This window comes from Gymnogyps californianus, chromosome 2 (assembly GCF_018139145.2).
Source record: "Gymnogyps californianus isolate 813 chromosome 2, ASM1813914v2, whole genome shotgun sequence".
NCBI lineage: Eukaryota > Metazoa > Chordata > Aves > Accipitriformes > Cathartidae > Gymnogyps > Gymnogyps californianus.
Genome location: NC_059472.1, coordinates 50,155,960 through 50,175,930, shown reverse-complemented (window position 1 = coordinate 50,175,930; position 19,971 = coordinate 50,155,960). Strand labels below are relative to the sequence as shown.

At 41.1% G+C, this 19,971-nt stretch overlaps 1 protein-coding gene across 2 annotated transcripts in view; it reads left to right on the top strand.

Moving 5' to 3' along the window:
- TAF4B (TATA-box binding protein associated factor 4b) overlaps positions 1-19,971 on the top strand; it is a 75,645-nt gene that overhangs the window by 5,832 nt on the left and 49,842 nt on the right. For both annotated transcript variants that reach the window (XM_050915773.1, XM_050915772.1), the window contains exons 2-6: positions 9,922-10,070; positions 10,845-10,952; positions 15,884-16,051; positions 16,159-16,281; positions 18,478-18,567. In XM_050915773.1, coding sequence (XP_050771730.1) covers positions 9,922-10,070; positions 10,845-10,952; positions 15,884-16,051; positions 16,159-16,281; positions 18,478-18,567 — 638 coding nt within the window. The remainder of the gene's footprint in view (positions 1-9,921; positions 10,071-10,844; positions 10,953-15,883; positions 16,052-16,158; positions 16,282-18,477; positions 18,568-19,971) is intronic.

Below are 19,971 nucleotides of genomic sequence, written 5' to 3'. Positions count from 1 at the left end.
AGCTTCGGATAACTATCAAAGATGAATAATTAGTACTGCCATAACCACTTAGACAAAAACCCAAAGGCAAATACTTTTTTTGGAATTCTTTTTACGTGAAGCTGCTTCTCGGAAAACGAAGATGATTTCAGAAGAAAAATGTATATAATTTGCAAGGTGGAAAAGATCACAATAGATGTTTCTAAGTGGCTTGGTCTTCAAATTGTCAGGATTAAGGTCTGTTTTGCCATCTGGGTCACCTTTAGGACAAAGTCCACTAACGGATCTTTTCCCCCAGTGTCTTGAGGAAGTAGTCTCTGATGACAACTGAAGCAGGGTAAAAATGGCAGCAGATGAAAGATCCTTGTTGCTAATGAGCAAATCTAGGATCTGTTAAGGCTGGAGAACTCATGAAGCTCAGTGACCTTACTGGGGTGATTTGGTGATCTAAGAACAGTCAGATGTTATGATGGCACTTGGTTTTCATAGCTTGTGTTTGCAGACCTCTTCTAGTGCACACTTCCAGTTTGGTGGAGGCAGAGGAGATGGCTTTGTTAGTACTGGCTGCTCCTGGGGAGTTGCCTGGGAAATCAAACTTCCTTGTGTGGTTGTCCAGGCTAGATTAACAAGTGGGTGAAACAGCATGCCCTGGTTGGCACAACACCTGAAGACTTTCACTTGCAGCTTGCCAAGTGGCAGTTGCCATCTAGTTCAAGTGGAGCCCTCAAAGCCAGGTCCAGCTGACTTGCTTGGTGGTGTATTACTAGGCAGTCTGCTTGGAGCAGCTGATGGTGTGTGTTGAAGGGTGTAAGTGTATTCAGAACACCTTTGTATATGGCTTGCATACTAGCCGCTTGACAAATATCACACAGTTTTGGTGACAGTTTCCACAGTATCCGTGTAGACAGAAGTTAATACTTCCATGAAGGTTTTGCTGTCTTCTACAAGAATTTTTGTTTGCTCCATCCCCCTTAGAGCAAGGTGGTAATCAGTGTTAAAATTTAGTGTTAAGCCCTTGCTTGCACTTCTGAAATAAGTGAAAATCCATCCCACAGGGGGGTGAATATGTACATTTAGAGGAAATTAAGTGGAATTCAACCTTCTGCTAGTCCCCATGTGAACACCAACGAAACAAGTGTCCCATTATGAAATTAATCTGGATTAATTGAGTTGATTCTCCTCTTATTTAAAGGAGACAGATTTAAAGGGGGCTGATCTTGTCCTTTATTAGAACTCTACCAAGACACCAGTTATGTTTTTAGTATCTCTTTGTTTAAAATTAAGATTTATAGTTCAAAACACTGTAAGTTTCGGATTTCTCTGCAACAGCTTAATAACTCATAGTGTTCTAGAAATGGTAAGTGCAGGGTATTGGCATACCTTCTGGTCCTTATAAAGCTTTGTGCTGTATATATATGGCTGCAATGTGCCAAGCATCTAACTTGCTATTTAAAGAATTTGACTCCAGTGAATACTAGCAGTACACAGCAAACTACGAGAGGGTGTGGTATATAGATTGAGTGCCTTTTTCAGTGCAGTAGGAGTTGTCTTGAAAGTAAGGAAATGTCACTTTGGCTCCTTGGAGGTACTGTTTCACTGCCATCAGCTGAGTCCTCTGCAAATACTTGAAGCTTCTTCATGAAGTAACTTGGGTCCTGGAGAACTCTTAAGTCAGATCATCTTATCTGTATACAATTCTGGAACTGTCTGATTACTCAGATGAGAAAGCAACCAAGCCTCAAGTAGCAAAGTTGCAAACCACAAAGATGAGATGGGGAAATGCTGATGGGAAATGATCCCGGTGGATGAAAGACGTGGCCCAAGGACAAGAGCTAGATGTTCTCACAATATCAAATAAGACTGCCTTGTGGAATGCAGCGTTGGCTGGGAGTCCCATATGCCTACCCACAATAAAAACAACAACTCTTGGGATTCAAGTGTAATAAATACACTTTGAATTCAAATAGAAACAGTGGTGCCATCTTGGAACTATGCCCAGAAAACATCTATGACCTGTCAGTTATTTACAGCCCCTCCAAGAATCAATGCAATGTCCAGATTTTCTTTAGATGGCTGGTATGGACATCTGTTGTTTGCTATAAATAAAAGGTATACTACCTTGCAACTGGGACAGTTATATTTTTGCACAAGAGTTCTACTATAACTGTAAAAGTGCGTGGATATAAATGTATTGTCAAGTAATGAAGCTCAACTGTGCGTGCAGTCAAGGAGAACTCTTAGCTCTAAAACATGGGTGTGTATTCTGTGAAAAGGCATCAGCACTATGGGGGCCCAATTGCTAGTCTGTTAAATAGAGATATCCATCTGGGCACCAAGTTGCATTGATGAGCAACCAGCCTCCAACAGCTTGGATAAGACTTACTGATTAAGCAGTGTGTGAAACTTGGGTTCAGTTTTTTGCATTTTTAGTGCTTTGTGTCTAGTTCCTGGAGGAAGGGAGGGAGAGGGGATGTTGTTTAGGCTCTTCAGAAAGATGCGTGGTGTCCATTATTCTAGACTATTTGAAACAATAGGCTATCAGACTCTGCTCCATCCTGCCTAGAAGAGATATCTTCATCCCTTTCCTGGCTTCCTGTGCTTGAAAAGGCTGTGCTTGTACTGGGTGTCTCAGGAGCTGGTGCCCACTGTTAGCACAGAACCTTGCTAGAGAAAGGTTGGCGTTACTGGAGGTGGGAGCCTTTGCTGGGGCTGTATGCCCCTCGAGCTGTTAGTGTGACAGAGTTGTGGGTGCGTGGTGGTTTAAAAAGCTGCTCGCAGCAACCCAGGCAATCTGGGAAACAATGCTAGTGAAACAGTGCTATCAACTGGACAGTGATGTCTGCGAGTAAGGCTAGTCCCTGGCTTTGAAAAGGTGAGATGTCAGACATCTGAGGCTGATGCAACCTTAAAAGTTGTAGGCCAGAGTCTACAAGAATCTGTAGTGCAGTATTTGCGCAGTTGGCAAAGATGCAATCAACTTCTTTAAAGAACTTGTGGGTATAACATTGTATTGTATTTTATTTAGCCTGTCTGTGTTCCTGTTGTAGCATGAAAACATATTGGGATTATTGCCCTTTGAACTTTTCTCCTGACCTAGAAGCTTATGAATTCCATATCTGTGGGCAAAACAAGGTGTCTTTCGTTGGAACTCAAAATCGCACATCTCATTGTGACACTGCAATATCTACACACTAGTCACTGGTCCTGAGCAATTGCTACGAAGACCCATTAGTATAGAAACTTCCCTGGAACACAGGGAAAGGGCACAGAGGATGATTTCTGAAATACATAATTATTTGGTTAGTGAAACGACATGTGAACGGAATGAATTGGTTATGGTGAATGGTTATGTGGTGAGTGATTCTGGTTGCTGCCGTAACAGTGTTGATTATGGGTTGATCATTGCTGAATTCCTCTTGCGTCAACTAAAATTGACTTCCAAAGGTTGGAATGATTTGTCGTACGAAGTAAAATGCTTTGTGGGTGTGGTGTACAAGCTGAACAACTCATCTTGACCCACACAGTGTAGATGAGCCCTTGACCGTGCTTGCCTGGAAATCTAAGAGTAATCAGAGATGTTTTCCCAAGAAAAGCCCCAAACAGGCAATCTTCATGACTTCCCAGAAGATCAGTTGTCCAAAGTCAATTGTGTTTGGTTTAAGAATAGAAGTTAGAGCTCATCATTGGGAGCCTGTGGTGAGATAACCTCGGGTGGCCGCCAGATCTTCATTGTAGCTTCATTTCTAAGACAAAACACAGCTAGACGTTGCCTCCAGATTGGGCTGTCATCTTTGTTTATTCATCTTCGGTACAGAAATCTGCAGTAGACATCTAGGAAAACTCAAGTACCAAGTGAGGGTTGTGGGGAATAAGTAGTTCTCCTGCATGCAGTACAGTCCACACTTCATGTGAAAATATACAGTCCCAACATATTAAAAGGATTATGTAAGTCATGTAAAAGTTAAGTCTACTACAGTATTTCATTAACACTTTATGCCTCTTTAGCAGTCTTTTACAGCCAGTCTACAACATAATGCACCTTGATATGATCACTACCTAAACAGTCTCTGTCTAATAATGTCTGTTCTGGGACTTATTCAGTCCTGTAACGTGCTTTTGTAACTTTTAAGTGACCTGTTCTGTGGGGCTCAATAAATGGGGTTGAAGAAAAAAAAATGCATTTTTTTAAAGGATGCCTTTAGAGAGAAAAACTATTTTCAAAGCTGTTGCATGGATTAGTAGTATTTGACCCTTTATTTTCTGAATTTTGAGTCATCCTAAATAGTCAGGCTAAGAAACTTAACACCAATATTCCTTTCGAGTTGCCGTTTAGTTTCCTACTAAAACATCCCCTTTAAACCTTGGTCTTACCTTGTAACTGCCTTAAAAGCTATCCCTTTGTTTTGGATATTTCAGTGAAAGAATGAGATTTGTTTAGGAACAGAGAGCACTGAAACTTTACTGTTGTTTTAAAACAACATTTTTGTTGTTAAACTGTTCACTTGCTGATTTGGGACCTGAAAGTCTCATTTAGCCCAGTATTTGTAATTGGTGTTAAAGTGAACTTCACTAAGGTTGGCAACATACCTGTGCAGGTATCCCTTGTTTTGAAACAAGCTAAACTTACCCTTCTTTGAAAGCAGCTTTTGTGACTTGTGTTTTCTTAAATGAGTTGGGTCTAATGCAGTTGGTGGTGGCTTAACTTGACAACTTCAGCTTCGAGTGTAACAGCATATGGTGTATCTCCACCAGAGCACACCTGCTGGCTGGTTCATCCCAGGAAATTCCTTTTGGATGTTCCCCTTCAGAAATGGCCTCAGGCTTGTCTTATGTGGTAGAAATTTAAGGGTGGAAGTTGCCCTTATGGTGGGATGCTTTTAGCATATATTGGTGTTCAGTGCTGCTGGATGAAACCCTGAGCTTCCGTTGGCAGCACAGCTTTACGTTAACCACAGTGTGGTTTCCTTAACGCTATTCCCTGAAATACAGTGAAGCCCATGCAGGTGGCCTTACATACAGTGGCATAAACCGATCTCTACCATGATCCCACAGCATTTTGTTCACGTCTGTGGTAAGTTTTTGGTTCTTTGTCTGTAGTTACAATGAAGAGGTATCTGGAAGCTGCTCCTGCTAACCTGTGTTACTTGATTCCTGGCTTGGATGCTAAACGCAGCTACAGTTTAGAAAATTTGAAGTGCATTATAACCAAGTTCAGCAAAAGTTGGATTTCCTTGGCTGGTGGTGCTGGGACAGCAAAAATTTACAGTGGAGGTATCTCAGGTTTGAGCAGTAAATGGAATTTTAATAGAAGGCCTCTGGTTTTCCATAGCATGCACTGCTGGCATGCCTGCGTAGAGGCTGTTCTGGGTGGTGGCTGCCTGAGCTTTGCAGGAGTGGTGCCGGGTGCTCTTTCTGGAGGCATGGTTGCTGGAGCCCCTGTTCCAGGAGAAGGCAGATCACCGGGGAGAAAGGGTATGGATCTCAATGAGACCTCTTCAAGGTGAGAAGCTATAGCGTGGCTCCTTCTGTGTAGCTTTGGAGGAAGCTGAGCTGGGTTTTGGTTGTCAGTTCCTTCCCCTCCAGCCTTCCCCCAGGATTGCAGCCGAAGGAAGGTGTGCAGGGAACAAAGGGCTGAAACAGGTCATTTTATTTTAACTGCATTCTTTGGCAGTCAAGAAAAATAAATAACTTTCCAAAGGATGTTTTTGGCAGGACAGGCAGAATATCTAGAGACAGAAGTCTCAATTCATTGTAAAAAGGGCTGTTTGTTAATCTGCGAGAGACACCTGAGTCCTCCAGCGAAGCATGTAAGAACTAATCTCTGCTGGTAACTGGTCATTTAGGTTTTCTGTTTGTGATCTGAAAACAGGAGCAGCTTTGTAGCCCCAAAGGGATTATGCCTTACTCTTACTATCCAAGTGCATGAGTGTTCTCTGAAACAACTTCAGTAAAACTATCAAACTGTATCCTGTAAACAGTGCTTTCTTGGAAGTGCTGCCCAAAAGAGGGCACCTTTGGCGTTACGAAGATGCCTGGTTGCTGTTCAGTAACTACAGTTAGTGCTGATATTTTGGTCAGAGATTGCAGATATCTCTTCTGTTTTTAAATGCCGTGCTGAGCTGTGTTAGCTGAAACTTCACCGTTTCAGCTGTTTAGAGGTTTTTGTCCCCCCATTTTCCTGTGGAGTTGCAATGACTGCAAGACCTGATCTGTTTTCACATTTAGTTTGTCAAAAATTGCTTTCTAGTGAATGGGAAAACAGCTCTTGATAAGAAATATTATCTCCCCCCGCCCAGTGAAGAATGTGGATTCTTGCACTTCATTTCTAAGAGTAGCATCTTGGTAGCTGCATGAGTCTGTTTACATGACCTTTCTATTGAGAACGTCATTGGTTACCATCACCTGCTGTTCCCTCATTTCACACTTGTGCAGCTGTACGTGGTGTATGAGACTTCAGGCATTGGTTTTGAGTGCCATGGAACCTTTCCTTCTGGCAGAAGACACCTCTTGTGTCTCCTCTTGGAGTCTGCACTATTGATTTCAGTGTTGGATCGTTGCTTTTGTTTCAAGGCAGAAAGGGAGTATCAAAAGATTGGGGGTATTTTTAAGTTGTAAAAAAGTATAAGTAAATTGCAGCAACCAGAAGGAAAAAATAAATGCCGTTCTCAACAGCTTTCAAACTGTTTCAGACAATGCACGTCTCAGTTTACTGTCACTTCGCGACATTAGGTTGTAACTGCCCAGAACTGTCTGTTCTGTGCTTGTTGATGTCTTGTGGCTCTTCGCTGTATGGATCTGTAGCTATGACGGCCGTTTCAAGTTCGCCTTCAGCTTTATTTGTGCTAGCATCAGGCATTTACAGTATTAAGTCTACAAAAACAGTAGTTAGTAGATTACCATAATATTGGTTTTGTTGGTTTTGGAGTTCTAATTTTGCTAGCTGTCGCGAAAAGCTACTGCCATGAGAAGGCTACCACCATATTAAAAATTCTGCCAATTGGAACAAATATAGGGAAATTAATGTTTGTTCCAAGTGGAACAGGTTCTTACCATAACTTATATGGAAGTAAACAGGCATCATCTTAGTTGTATGTTCCAATCAAGGCTATGACCACTGGAGTGGCCTTAGGTAACTTCTTCTGTGGATGTTCTCATCAAGAATAAGCCTAAAGTTATTTTACAGTGTTCTGATGAAGTATGGATGTCCTTGTATTGACTAATCCTGTTACTAGGAGGAAAGTTGATTTATGTTTCAGAGTACAGTGCTGTGGGGGATCATTGCAGTCGTGGTCAAATGTAAAGGGGCTACTGGGACTTGTTAATATTTGTGGTGGTTGTTTTTTGTTTACTTTTTTTTTTTGAGATGTTCATGAATTTGCGTATGAACTGTATTGTATTTGCATGAGCTTGCTAGCTGTGTTGCTCTTGAGTTAATTTCCCATCAAGTGGAGTCTGCTGGAAATTCTCCCCATTCAAGTGACTGGAGGATGGGATACTCTTCAGGCAGGGTCTCCATCTCTGGCAAATGCTAACTGAAACTTCAGAACAGTAGTGCAAAAAAACCCCCAACCCTATAATCGAGTTGACTGGTAACAATGCTGTTTCTGGTATGCAGTATGATTCAGAGAAGTACAAAGTGTGCTTCTGACAGTTGGGCTTAAAAAACAAATGTAATGAGTAGTGACAAAATATCCAAATACATGAAAACAAAACACTTAATGCATTCCAAATCTCTAAAGGAATTAAATGATAAATTTGTATGTGCTTTCTCAAAGAGTAGAGCTAGCAATGACAATTTTAAGCAAGCTTAGAAAAGAAAAGCCTAAAACCTCTGGTAGCAACACTTCTGCCATCCTGAATGAACCTAGAGCAGACAGAAATGCTATTGCTATCAAAATGTGTGGTATCGTTAGCTTTCTCTCTTCCCCTAGAATCTGCATAAACATGTGATGTGAAGAAGGAAAAAAATGCCCTTTTTCTCACTGATGATAAATTATATGCCATGAATCACTGTCTAAATAAGATGTCATGAAAAGAAAATTAGAAATCTGATATGTTTTCTATGATTCTGGGTATTCATTGGTTAAATTAAAAGATCCATCTGTACCTAAATATAATTATAGTCAAGACTTCAGTGGAGGAGGAGAAACCTGAGCTGTCAGATGGAGTAACAGTATTTTTCTGGATATGCAACTGTCTTGTGCATCTGCCCCATCCAGTAAAGGCTGCTTGAGAAAGGAGGGAATCATCTAGATGCTACTCTTACAGTCTCAGTTTGTGTGTGCTATGTAAATGGCAATATGTTGACGTTACAGAATTTTATACCAAGTTTTGTGTTGTCTTGCAATACCCTCTTATGCTTTTAGATGTGGAGGATGAAAAGCTGTTTCTAAGCATGTGGTTATAGCTTGATCTTTTTTTTTTTTTTTTTAAAACCAACTCATGGAGCTTGTGGCTTTTCCTGTTGTATTCATTTAAATTCAGACAGAAGCAGTGTTTTAGGCTGTATTGTACGGCAATATTTTGACATTTTCCAGACTAACCAGGTAGTAAAAAGACTTGTTTCTTTGATGCAGTCTTGTTTTACACTAGGAAAGATCATAAGTGTGCATAGAAGATCTGAGATTCTTCAGATATTGGATAACTTGCAAGAAAGTTTTAATGCAGTCCTCCAAAAATGTTGAGGTACTCTTATTTACATATCTGGCATTCTCCTGTACCTTCCCCTTCTTTTATGTGAAAGGCCTTTGTTAAGTGAGGTGTTTGAGGATGGTGGTTTTAGTGGTGGACTCTGCAGCAACTGCTGTTGAAGGTAAAGGAGGTGAGGCACCAGCAAATGTAGGGTGCTGTGTAGCTCCCTTGAAGGATCTGAAGCCGTTCAGACCAGGGATCCAGCTGGCATTTTGTGTTTGTGACCCTGATGAAACACAGTCTGGATTGAGCCTAGCCCTTAGGGGGCTGAGGAAGAGGAGGCGGCATTGGTAGCTGAATGGTTTCCAAATGCAGGGAAGATGGGACTGTTGTGGCAGCTGACTGATTCTCCTTAGGGTGATTTTCATTTGAAAGCTTTAGTAAAAATACTCATTGTTTGTTAACTGTTTAATTGTTTGTCGTAATAGCTGATGGGGTAGGAGAAAGGTGGTAGGATTTGAATCGTGATGGGCTGACATTGCTGTAGGTTTGAAAGGAAAACATAAAAAAGCAAGGAAACAGGCAGAAGAGTTTTTTTTCTTTCTTTTTTTTTTTCTTTCCCGTTGGCATCTCCCTATTTGGCTGTAAGCTGCTTTGATTAAAACCATGCATTTTAATGCTTTTGGAGAGACCCTGGACAGAGGGACAGCTTCAAATGTCTGAGTGGCCTTGGCTTTAGTTGGAGATCACTGCCGTCTGACTGAGGGGGATGGTCTTGATATAGGCAGGTGAACTGGTATTAATCAGGCTTCAGTTCCCATTGCAGGTTTTCTCTAAACCATGTCTTCACCTGTAAGTATGTGCCTAAATGTTCAGAAAGTGAAAATGTATAGAGGCAGCCCAGTGTGACAGTGGTGATGAATTTTGTAGGTTGAAGAACTGCTTAAAGAAGTTACTGTTAAAGTAATCCCAGAGTGAGTGTGGGGAGTGTGTCTGTCTTTTTAATGCACAAGATATCTTTTTGACTCAAATGATGAGCTGCTTTGCAATTTGCATCTTGTATGCACATAGTGTTTCGATGTGGCTGTCTAGTTAAGTTTTTCTCTTGACTTTAGGAATTGTTTTCTGTCATAAAATGCAGAGTAAAGCTGATGTACGCTTAGCTCTTACATTTCTTGGCAGCTGTTCTTGGAGTAAGAAACTAAATATTACATTATCTTATCAGTGTGGTCTAGTTATTTCTTCAACAGAAGCATAGGAAAGCCATAATATTGTGTAATTTCTAACAGTCTGGATGTTTTTCTCCAACAGGAACTGTTCTTATCAGAAGTAGTAGTGGCCAACTAATGCTAGTATCTCAACAAGCAATAGCACGAGCACAGAACCAGCCACAAAATAACACAAGCGTGAGATCATCTGTACCAACCAGCACACCTGCAGTCAGAATATGTGCTGTACAGGTAACCTCTCTTGTAGCTTTAATTTGATGTAGCTGTATGTTATGTAGTTATAACACGGTTTGGAAATAAGTTATGGAGGGTTAAATAAGCAGTTGAATGCTTTCTGAACAGCATGATGGTGTTTGGTTTTGCACATAAACATCACTATGTGCTTTGCTTTCTCAGTTTGAAAACACTGCTAGCTGTTACATATGGTATAGTTCAAATTACGGAATTCCTCTCTGATGATGATGATGTAAAGAGTTTTAAGAAAAAAAAGAAAAACTAAACAACCCAAAACGAAAAAAACTACCTAAATGGTTACTGCTAGTAACTGCAACCTTGTGATCCTCTGGTGGGATACTTCTCTGAAGCTGAGTGAAGCTGGGGACCTTTCCCATGTCCCCAGGATGTTCCTCCGTCCTCGAGCTCTGCTGGCTTTTTGCTTCCATCTCTTGTAATGTGGTTAGCATGCAAAAGTAAGAGCAGGTACAAAAAAGTAACCATCTGCATATTTCTTGCCAACATGCTCGTCCTTTAACCGTTTTATTCTGATTAGGCATTGTGTCTAAATGTCTCTGAATCTGTTCTTGAGTATTGAACTGGTAGACAAATAGCTTTGCTGAACAGTGTTTAAACTGTATGGGCTATGTGAATAATGCCTGTATTGTTACAGTAAGAGTGGGTGACTTGGTTTATATCGGACAAGAGCAGGTACTAACTACAGTGTCTGTTTTGTCATTGACTTGTCTGACAGCTGTTCTCTGAACGTGTTTAATTTTTTTTTTTCTTAAGAACTCTGGCACCCAGTTACTAAAGAAAGTAGCAGCTACTCCTGTGAAACCATTATCTCAAACAACAAATGCTGTGGCTTCTACTGTTCAGCCACCTGCTGTAATACAGGTAGGTGGCAAGCTTTATAGTGCAGTGGAATAAGTGACAGAGAGAACTGAGGAAAATATGGATGCATTCCTGTTATTTCTAACTAATCTGGTTTTCACTGAGCTGGTAACTTTTGTCCTCATGATAAATTCTTTCCTGAATGTCTTTTTTTAAATGCATAAGTTAATTATGCTTCTGCCAGTGTGTGTCAGCTTATCTTCTCTCACTACAGTAGAAAGTGCATGAACAATAGATAAATAGTTCAGAGAGCCGTTTCCAGTGCTTTTGTACCCTATGACACAGCTCCTTCAAGCTCTAGGTGACGCTTTTCTGGGAGATGGAGACTTCCTAATGCTCTCTCCTGTTTGGGTTCCCTGATTCCTTAGGGGAAAAAAGTATACCTGGGATGTTGTTGAGGGGAAAATGAGCTGTCTGCACTAGTGAAGCTGTTTTTCAGGTCTACATTTTTTTTTCCCCTCATTAAAAGCTGAAGGAAGGTCATAGCTGAAGACCTCTGTTCTCTAACTGAATTTGGTAGACAGGTTCCACAGATACAACTGTAAATAGACAGTGGTTGGAAATGCCTTGTTATTTTTAGGTAGTGTTTTTTGTCTTATTTCCTAGGTCTTATTTCTCTTTTTCTGGAGAAAAATGTTGTAGGACTCTGCTGAAGAGGCTCTTGCTACCTGTAAAGTATGAGACTTTTAGATACAGTTCTTCCTCTGTTCTTGGGGACCAGAATTTTGGATAAGCACGTGTGATGAAAAGAAAACTGCTTCTTTCTGCAGCTAAAATATTCTGTTCTCCTCATAACCTGGAGGAGAAACTGGGAAGAAGTCTGGCTTGTACATACTTTTCTTTTGTGAACAAGAGCTTGAAGGAGACTGGGCTGTAGCGGTTGACCAAGCACTCAGTAAATGAGCAGCATCAGTCATTCAAAAAACCACGCTCGATGTATGTTCTTGACCTTGAGGGTGTGTCCTGGTTTCAGCTGGGAAAGAGTTAATGTTCTTCTTAGTAGCTGGTATAGTGCTGTGTTTTGGATTTAGTGTGAGAATAATGTTGATAACACACTCATGTTTTAATTGTTGCTGAGTAGTGCTTATCTTAAGTTAAGGACTTTTCAGTTTCCCATGCTCTGCCAGCAAGCAGGTGCACAAGAAGCTGGGAGGGAGCAGAGCCAGGGCAGCTGACCCGAACTAGCCAAAGGGATGTTCCATACCACAGAACGTCACGCCCAGTATATAAACGGGGGGGGAGTTGGCCGGGAGGGGCAGATCGCTGCTGGGGCATCGGTCAGCGGGTGGTGAGCAATGGCATTGTGCATCACTGTTTGGTTTTTTTTGGTTTTTTGGTTTTTTTCTTTTTTCCCTTCTTTTTTTGTTATATTCCTTTTCATTACTATTATTATTATTATTATATTTCATTATTATTATTGTTAGTATTATATTTTACTTTAATTATTAAACCGTTCTTATCTCAACCCATGAGTTTTACCTTTTTTCCGCGATTCTCCTCCCCATCCCACTGGGAGTGGAGGGGGGAGTGAGGGAGCTGCCGCGTGGTGCTTAGCTGCTGGCTGGGATTAAACCACGACAGGGTGTTTGAAGGATTGGGGGATATGTTCGCTGACAGCAGTAACTAACAGTCTGACTTACAAATTTGTCCTCCTGCTGTTCTTCTGTATCAGCAACTGAAAACTACTCACAGCTCTGTCTGATCTTTTTTTTCTCTTCCTTCTCACTACAGATGGATAATGTTGGGGCTAAAGGGGAAAACCCAGAGGCCTCTCTTAATACATTTTCTATTTTGCTTAGAATGGAAACAACATACACTTTGTGTCTAAGAACAGTAACGGTATTCCTTACCCACTTTTGTTTGGAATACTAGCTCGCAAACCATGTGCTTGTGATCTCTACATAGAGATCTTCAGGCTATAAAAGCAATAGTCATCTACTATACTACCCTTACACTGCGGAGAAGAGATGAAGGTAAAGATTTCTTCCATCTGATGGATGAAGCTGCCTGCATCCTCACATTGTCATGTGGATAAACATTGAGATTTATCATGCTATTAACTTTTCCTTTTTAAACTTACATCTGCCTTTGACTTGGTTCTTCTGTACTTTTTTTAGTTCAGTTTTGATGTAATCAATTTAACTTGTGTTCTTCTGAGATATTTAAAGACGTAGATATGGAGTATTTTTTGTAAGCCATATTTTTTTCCATTGTAGAAACTTGAACACTTCTAATGAGCATAGGGCTGGATTTAAACAGTGGGAATGATGACTCCAGGAAAAATTAATAGTGCCATTCTGTTTGGAGTGGCTTCCTTGGAGCCCGTCTGTTTTGCAGATGATTGCAAAGCCCTCTGTACAAGCTCCTCATACAATAAAGAGTGAGTAGGTGCAATATGGATACATCCTGCCATCAGAGGGCCACTTCACTCTTCACCCTGGGGTGGACAAGAGAAGAGTGCTGACAAGGGAGTCTGTGCATCAGGTTGCAGGAACCGCCTGGGGAAAGGAAGGAAGAGCCCTTGGGTCTGATTTCCTTGGCAGTGGTTCATTAATCCATCCTAAAAGAACTTGCTGATGTTAGTCTTGACAGTTTTTTGAGGTCACAGGAGAGGAGTGTTGGCGTGGAAGTATGATGTCATCACAAAAAGTGGGAGACAGCAGAGAGGAAATAATCCTTGGCTTGGTTGTGTATCTCCTATCCTGTGCGAAGTACAACTTGGAACACTACTATGTGCAAAACTCTCTAGTTATTGACTCCAGGATTATTCTCCTCAGCTACAAAAACACTTCAATTTTTTGATGTTGAATGTCCTGAATGTTTAAGCTCTGAGGTTAGACAAAATACCTGCACATTTTTATTTTTTTTAACCTTCTTCCCAGATGGGGTAACAAAGCTGCAAAATATCTAATTAGCATCATGCTGGGGCACTTTCATTTAGATGCAGAGCACTTCTCTTGAAATTACTTCAAAATATGCAGGATTAACGCCATTTTTTTGGTGACTATTTCTCTGTTGTTCGAAGTGAGAATGAGAATTGTCAGTAGTGAAAAAGGTTGAGGCCAGATGACAGAAGTTAATTCCCATATATCCATTTTCCTGGGAAAAGGGTTCAGCAGACTTCCTGTTGTTCCCTCCCTCAGCTGATAAAATGCCGTTCTGGTCTTGATGTGTAAACATGCTGGAATTTGCAAGAGATCAGCTCCCGTGAATCTCATGTTTTCGACTTCTAAAAGCCCAGGGCATTGCAGCTTGACAGATCTGTACGCTGTCCCCTTCCGTCTTCCTCCCGTCCATCTGTTTGTGGGATTCTCGTGCCCAGTTTGCCTCCCTGTGGTCTTAGAGCTGTTGAGCCTCATCCTTGGAAGAGGCAGTGGTGGTGGCAAAGATCCTGCAGAGAGCTATTAAAGTGTTAGCAACAGTGGGAGCCTAAGCTGGAAAGCTTTCTGGTAGCTGCCTGCTTCTTTCCTGTCAAGCTGGCAGCAGCTGGGGGCGGGGGGGGACGACCCACCCAGGAAAAAAATAATTTCTAAATAAATTACAAAAGTGCCAGTGTTTTGCTTTAGCTTTAAATGTTTGTTCATTAATTTTCCCTATCCTGAAAGACTTAAAAGCCCTTTGATATTCTACATGATGTCTGTCCAACTCTGATTAGTTTTTATTTTATCCATGGTAGGGTAAGTTAGGCTCTTGTGTTACTGTTTTATCGTTAATGCAATTAGCAAGTATTAATTTGTGATTGTTGGATTAAACTGGGGTGTTTAAATGTGTTAAGAGTCGGTGAAAGCAGTTGTGTTGTGCAGATCTGAACCTAGAATTTGGCCTACAAAACCAGATGTTCCCTTTCTCTTGAGAGGTTTGGAGGAAAAATGACACAAACTTCAGGTTTCAAATGCCAACCTGAAACTCTTGCTTTTCTGTAACCTGCAGGTTCAATCTGGCTTTTTAGTTTTCAAGTTGAGAAATCAAAAGTAGTGGTTTTTGTAGAGGCAAAGTCTTTGACTCATATTGTATTCTGTTGTATCAGAAGAACTGTGTTGGGTTTTTTGGGTGTGGGTTCCTCCCCCCCCCCCCCCCCCCCCCCCCCCCCCCCCCCCCCCCCCCCCAAATCTGAAGTAGAAATACTTGAGTTTAGTAGGTTTTTATCTGGAAAATACTATTTAGTCTGGTTTGCAAAGGAGAGGGGCAACTGTGTTCTTATTTTTTTCCTAAACCTTCATTACTCTCCTGTTGCTGGAGCTTCTGAATCTGTTGGTAAATTCTAATGAGATTTTAAAAAGAGGTCTCAACTGAATTTTGTGAGGGTTTGTGTCTGGGCAGAGCAGAGAGAGATCCAAATTGCTGCCCACAAGGAAAAGGCAGGAAGAACTTGTTAGGTGCATTTGCTCAGCTGGCTGTTTCTGCTGGCACATGCATCCTTCCAAAGTGGACACGATGTCTTTTGCCTACTGCCCATGTGATGGGAAGAGTTAAGGGATATTGCAACTGGGAGAGGAGCTGCAGGGGAAGAAAGGAAGATGAATAATCACTTAAGGTCGTATTTATCTTTAGAGTAATATCACCTGGCTTAGCATTGTCCAAAATTCATTAGACTGTAGGACCCTGGCAAAGTTAATATATTGGTTTCTTCAAGACAACTTTACCTTTCTCTCTTCACTTGAAGTTGCAGGCAGTGCTTCAGTCTGAGTGAGCCTTTGTCATTTCTTCCCCTGCCCTTGATTTTAAAAACAGAGTTATGGCTGTGGGGGTTCTGTCACTTACTGTACTAAATAGAGCCTCTCAAAGCAAATTAATCCAAACTTTAAAAACAAAGATAAAAATCGTTTATCTTTTAAATAGCAGTGTGGAGGGAGGGTGCTACCTTATACGCTAGCAGAATACAGTATGTTTGTCACGTTAGTCTTTGGTTAAAAAGTGTTAATTTTTCTTTTCAGCCAGCAGCTGCAACAGCTAGTGTTACTACAGTTACTGCTGTAAAGCCTTCGAGTACTGGAACACCTGTAAAACTTCCAGTTACAGGACCACCTGCACAAGCTATCTCCCAAAAGGCAGTCTCTGTGAAAGCAGAGGGCACAACAGTAGCACAGACCAGCGCTTCTACAGTAAGGGAAAAAAGAAGTTTTTAATTAAAAAATAACATTCTCTATATTCATCAGAGGTTGGAGAGCCCATGCAACATCTAACCGTCTTCTCTTTATTTCCACACTAGGAGATGCTAGAGAATGTGAAGAAATGCAAGAATTTTCTTGCTACGCTAATAAAACTGGCATCTAGTGGACCTCAGGCCCCTGAGATGGGGCAGAATGTGAAGAATCTGGTGCAAAATCTATTGGTGAGACTTTTTTTTTAAACAAAGTCTGCATCATTTGTGTATAGTTTTTGACATTGACTTCATCATAGTTTTGTTCCTTGTCTTTTTTTTTTTAAACAGCTGAAGAGTTGGATTTGTGGCTGAGTACATCTGACCCTCTTTAAGTCTTACATTATAACTCTTATTTTAACTGGATCCCATGCTGTATTTTTTCCCCCTTACATTCCTGTTTCATTTTATGCACACAGGTAACTGACAGCAGGAGGAGCTGATAGTGTTAACACAGCTTCTGGGTCTGAGCTGCTTTTTTTTCATGTTAGTGTAGTTTTGAGTCCTCAATGGCAAGAGTATTACCATGGAGGTTGTAGTGCAGTGCTGAGTCCATACTACTGCTTTACTCCAAGATAGAACTGACTTACAGATTGATAGTGAATCTGCAGTGGAACAAGCATGACATTATCTATGTCTTTAGACAATAGGATGGAGAAAATAACGTGGTGGCTGCCAACCTCTCTCTCTCCTTGCAGGTGACTTCCATATGCTGCTTCGTGCTGTACCCCAGCACAGCTGGGTTTTCTTGGTAACGATTTCTCCTGCTACTTCTTGTCTTGGCATTTGACCGCTACTGCTGTTTTGTTGTTCCACTGTAGCAGAAGGCTGTGGGCTGGTGGAGGGAGATGGCTTTGCTAGTGGTACCAAAGGACTTTTCAGTCTAGAAAAGCGTGGTGTGGACAGAGGTGTAATTTCAGAGAGCAGATTGTTTGAAGATGCAGCCTTGCAAAAAATTTGATTCCTCTGCCTCTGTGTCCCTGCTGGACTATACAGCTTGCTTCTCTAGGAAAACACTGGAGTTGTTCCTTCTTGTGCTCATAGTACTCTTTTTTTTTTTTTTTTTTTTTTTTTTAAGAACAGTTGTTACCAGACATTAATGCATTGTTAACTGTGCACTTGTTTGCTTTTTGTAGTATTTTAAAAATGCTGTTCTTCTGCCATTCAGTATGTGTATATGATGTAAATGCAAAATAAATTAATGTTTCGTATGTATGAGGGAAATGAGTAAACAGCAGCTGTGAAGTAAAATGGTCCTTAAGGCAGCATCTCATGAAGTCGGTGTCAAGTACCTTGTATGCACTGAGATGTAATGTACCAAATCACTGCATCTGTATCGGTGAGACCTCGGCGACCTGTATCCACAGCTCAGTGAGACCTAACAGGCAGCAGATCAAATGACTAAGTAGGAGAGCTGCTGTAAGTTCTGTTTGTCTGTGAATATACAGTCCTTAAAACCCCTGCTCTGGTCATGTAGCTCCTTGGAATGGTTGTTCCGAAGGAGAATATGGGTGAGAGGAATAATTTCTCTGCAGAGACAGAGATTGGTGCTGAGGTCCCTCTCCCTTGTGTGTCTGTACCTTCTTGGAGGAGGTAACGTTCTTGGTGACTCTGTGGCAGGGTCTCACCTGGGAGGGTGAGAAAGGGCAGCAGTGTCTGGGGCTACCCACCATCTTAGCCCCATCGTGGTGGCACTGAAGTAGTGAGTGAGGCGTCTCAGAACTCTGCTGCAGCTTCTTAACCCTACCAAGCCCTTGAATCAGGTGTTTGTGTTGGAGCAGAGCAGAAAGCATTAAGAAGGAGACTGTACTCTGCAAGCTGGAGGACTCTTACCGTAGTGGTATGCAGAAGTGATGTTCTGATGTTCAGTTTCTCCTGCTTTTGAAAGACAATGTTAAGTGTTCTGCTTTATTATGCTATGTGTGCATTAGACTAGAATTGTCATACAAAAACTAGAGTTGTCTTTTGTCTCTGGTCTCTTTAAATTGATCTTTATGCAGATAAACTACCTTTACAGAAAAAAAGTACTCATAGTGGATTTTCAATATCTCTGCATAACAATGAGGTACTCAAAAGGATCAGTGCTACTTATAAACTTGTTTCTATCAGTTCACTTCAGTGAACGGGTGTTTGAACAAGTATCCTTAAGTGTGTTAACTGCCTGTAGTTGAAGAAAGTAATTTAATTTGATAATACTATATCTAAATTACAACATCATTCTATCCTAAAACCTTTTGTTTAAAAATGCAGGAGGAAAAAAGCATTTGACTACTGAAATTGAACAATTCCATGATAATGTAAATTTCCATGAATTTTTGATACATCTGGGAAAAAAATATGGTAGATTCATAGTTATAACTTACCATTGTAATTATACTTTCCTCTTAGGAAGCAAAAATTGAACCAGAAGAATTTACAAAAAAGCTATACATAGAGCTCAAGTCATCTCCACAACCATATTTAGTTCCTTTTCTCAAGGTAAGTGTCTGATTGTGGATATATAGTATTTAATGAGGGGAGGGAGGAGGACCAGAAAAGAAAAGAGTCAGAGCATTCAAATAGGTATTTGCTCGGGTCAGTCGAGGAAATGGTGCTTAACCTAGCCCTGTGTGACTGTTGCTCTTGGAAAGACAATTTTTTGGAGGGGGGAGAATTTCAGAGGAGTAATTTAAGCTGTGTTCTTAAATTGGAGAGTAATTACCCTCTAGTTGTTAGTGGAAACTAATGTTTTGGAAGCTGGTGCATCTACAGTAGAGCAGCTATACTAAGATGACCTCTTACTTTCTCATCAAAACTGTAGCTATTCTGAGTTCTAATACAGAAGACTGACAACAGTGCTGTGCACAGCTTATGCAGTATTTAAGCTCAAAGAATCTACGTAAAGTTATTCGTCTGTCTGCTGGTTTGTGTTTAACTGGAGGCAGAAGAAACCCCACCCCTTTCTCCAGAAAGGGTCTGACAGGACTACTGCAGCTTAGGAAAAGTAACCCAGGACAACTCTACCTCCATTCAAGCAAATAATCACGTAAATTAAAAAATGCTCTCTTAACATGGTTAATCATATGGTAGAATGGTATTAACAAAACAAAAATAAACATCTTTGTACAGCAAGCATTAAATCCCAGTGGAAACTTGGAAAACTTGGTTACATTTACTTAATTGCAATGTACACAGGATTCTTAGGCTTGATAGGTCTGTACTTTTCCTTGGCATTCATTATAGTCATGGTGGAGAATCAAGGAAGAATAGTTAAGTGGTAAAGCTGGGACAGAGGTTTTCTGGAGTTTGTCCTCTTCCTTAGTATTTGACAGCACATGTAACAATGCATGTGATAATGTTGATATTACTTTAGATGGCTGGTATTAATCTGTTCAAGTGTGGGATAAATATTTTTGTTACAGTGGCAGCCTCAAAATGCTTTGTTAGCAAGTTTGCCACGAGTCTAGAAGACTAGTCATCTCTGCAGGGCTTGATACAAAATTTTCATATTGGTCACTAATTTATTCTCTGTTTAATTCCCAGGAGGTTTCTTAAATGCCCATGCAAAAGCTAGAAAAACAAACAGCTCAGAATATGGGCTTTCCTGCATCCAGTGCAGCTCTGGCTGCAGAAGAACCGGGCTGTGAGCGCAGGGTCAGTGTGACTGGCAGAGGTTTCCTATGAGTTGCACGGAGTCTCAGCAGAACTCTACTAACTGCCAGGGCAAGTTTGGCTTCAGAAGTAGCGTAGCTGCTTTCTGCAGGGCCCTGGCTGATGAACCCCGCTGGATGGGGGCTGGCTGCGCCTGCGTGGGGCCAGCTCAGGTGGCTGTGCTGTGTTCCCAAAACAGTGCAGGTGAAACTCAGTAGCTCTGTGCAGACCCAGCCTATATCTGGCACAGCT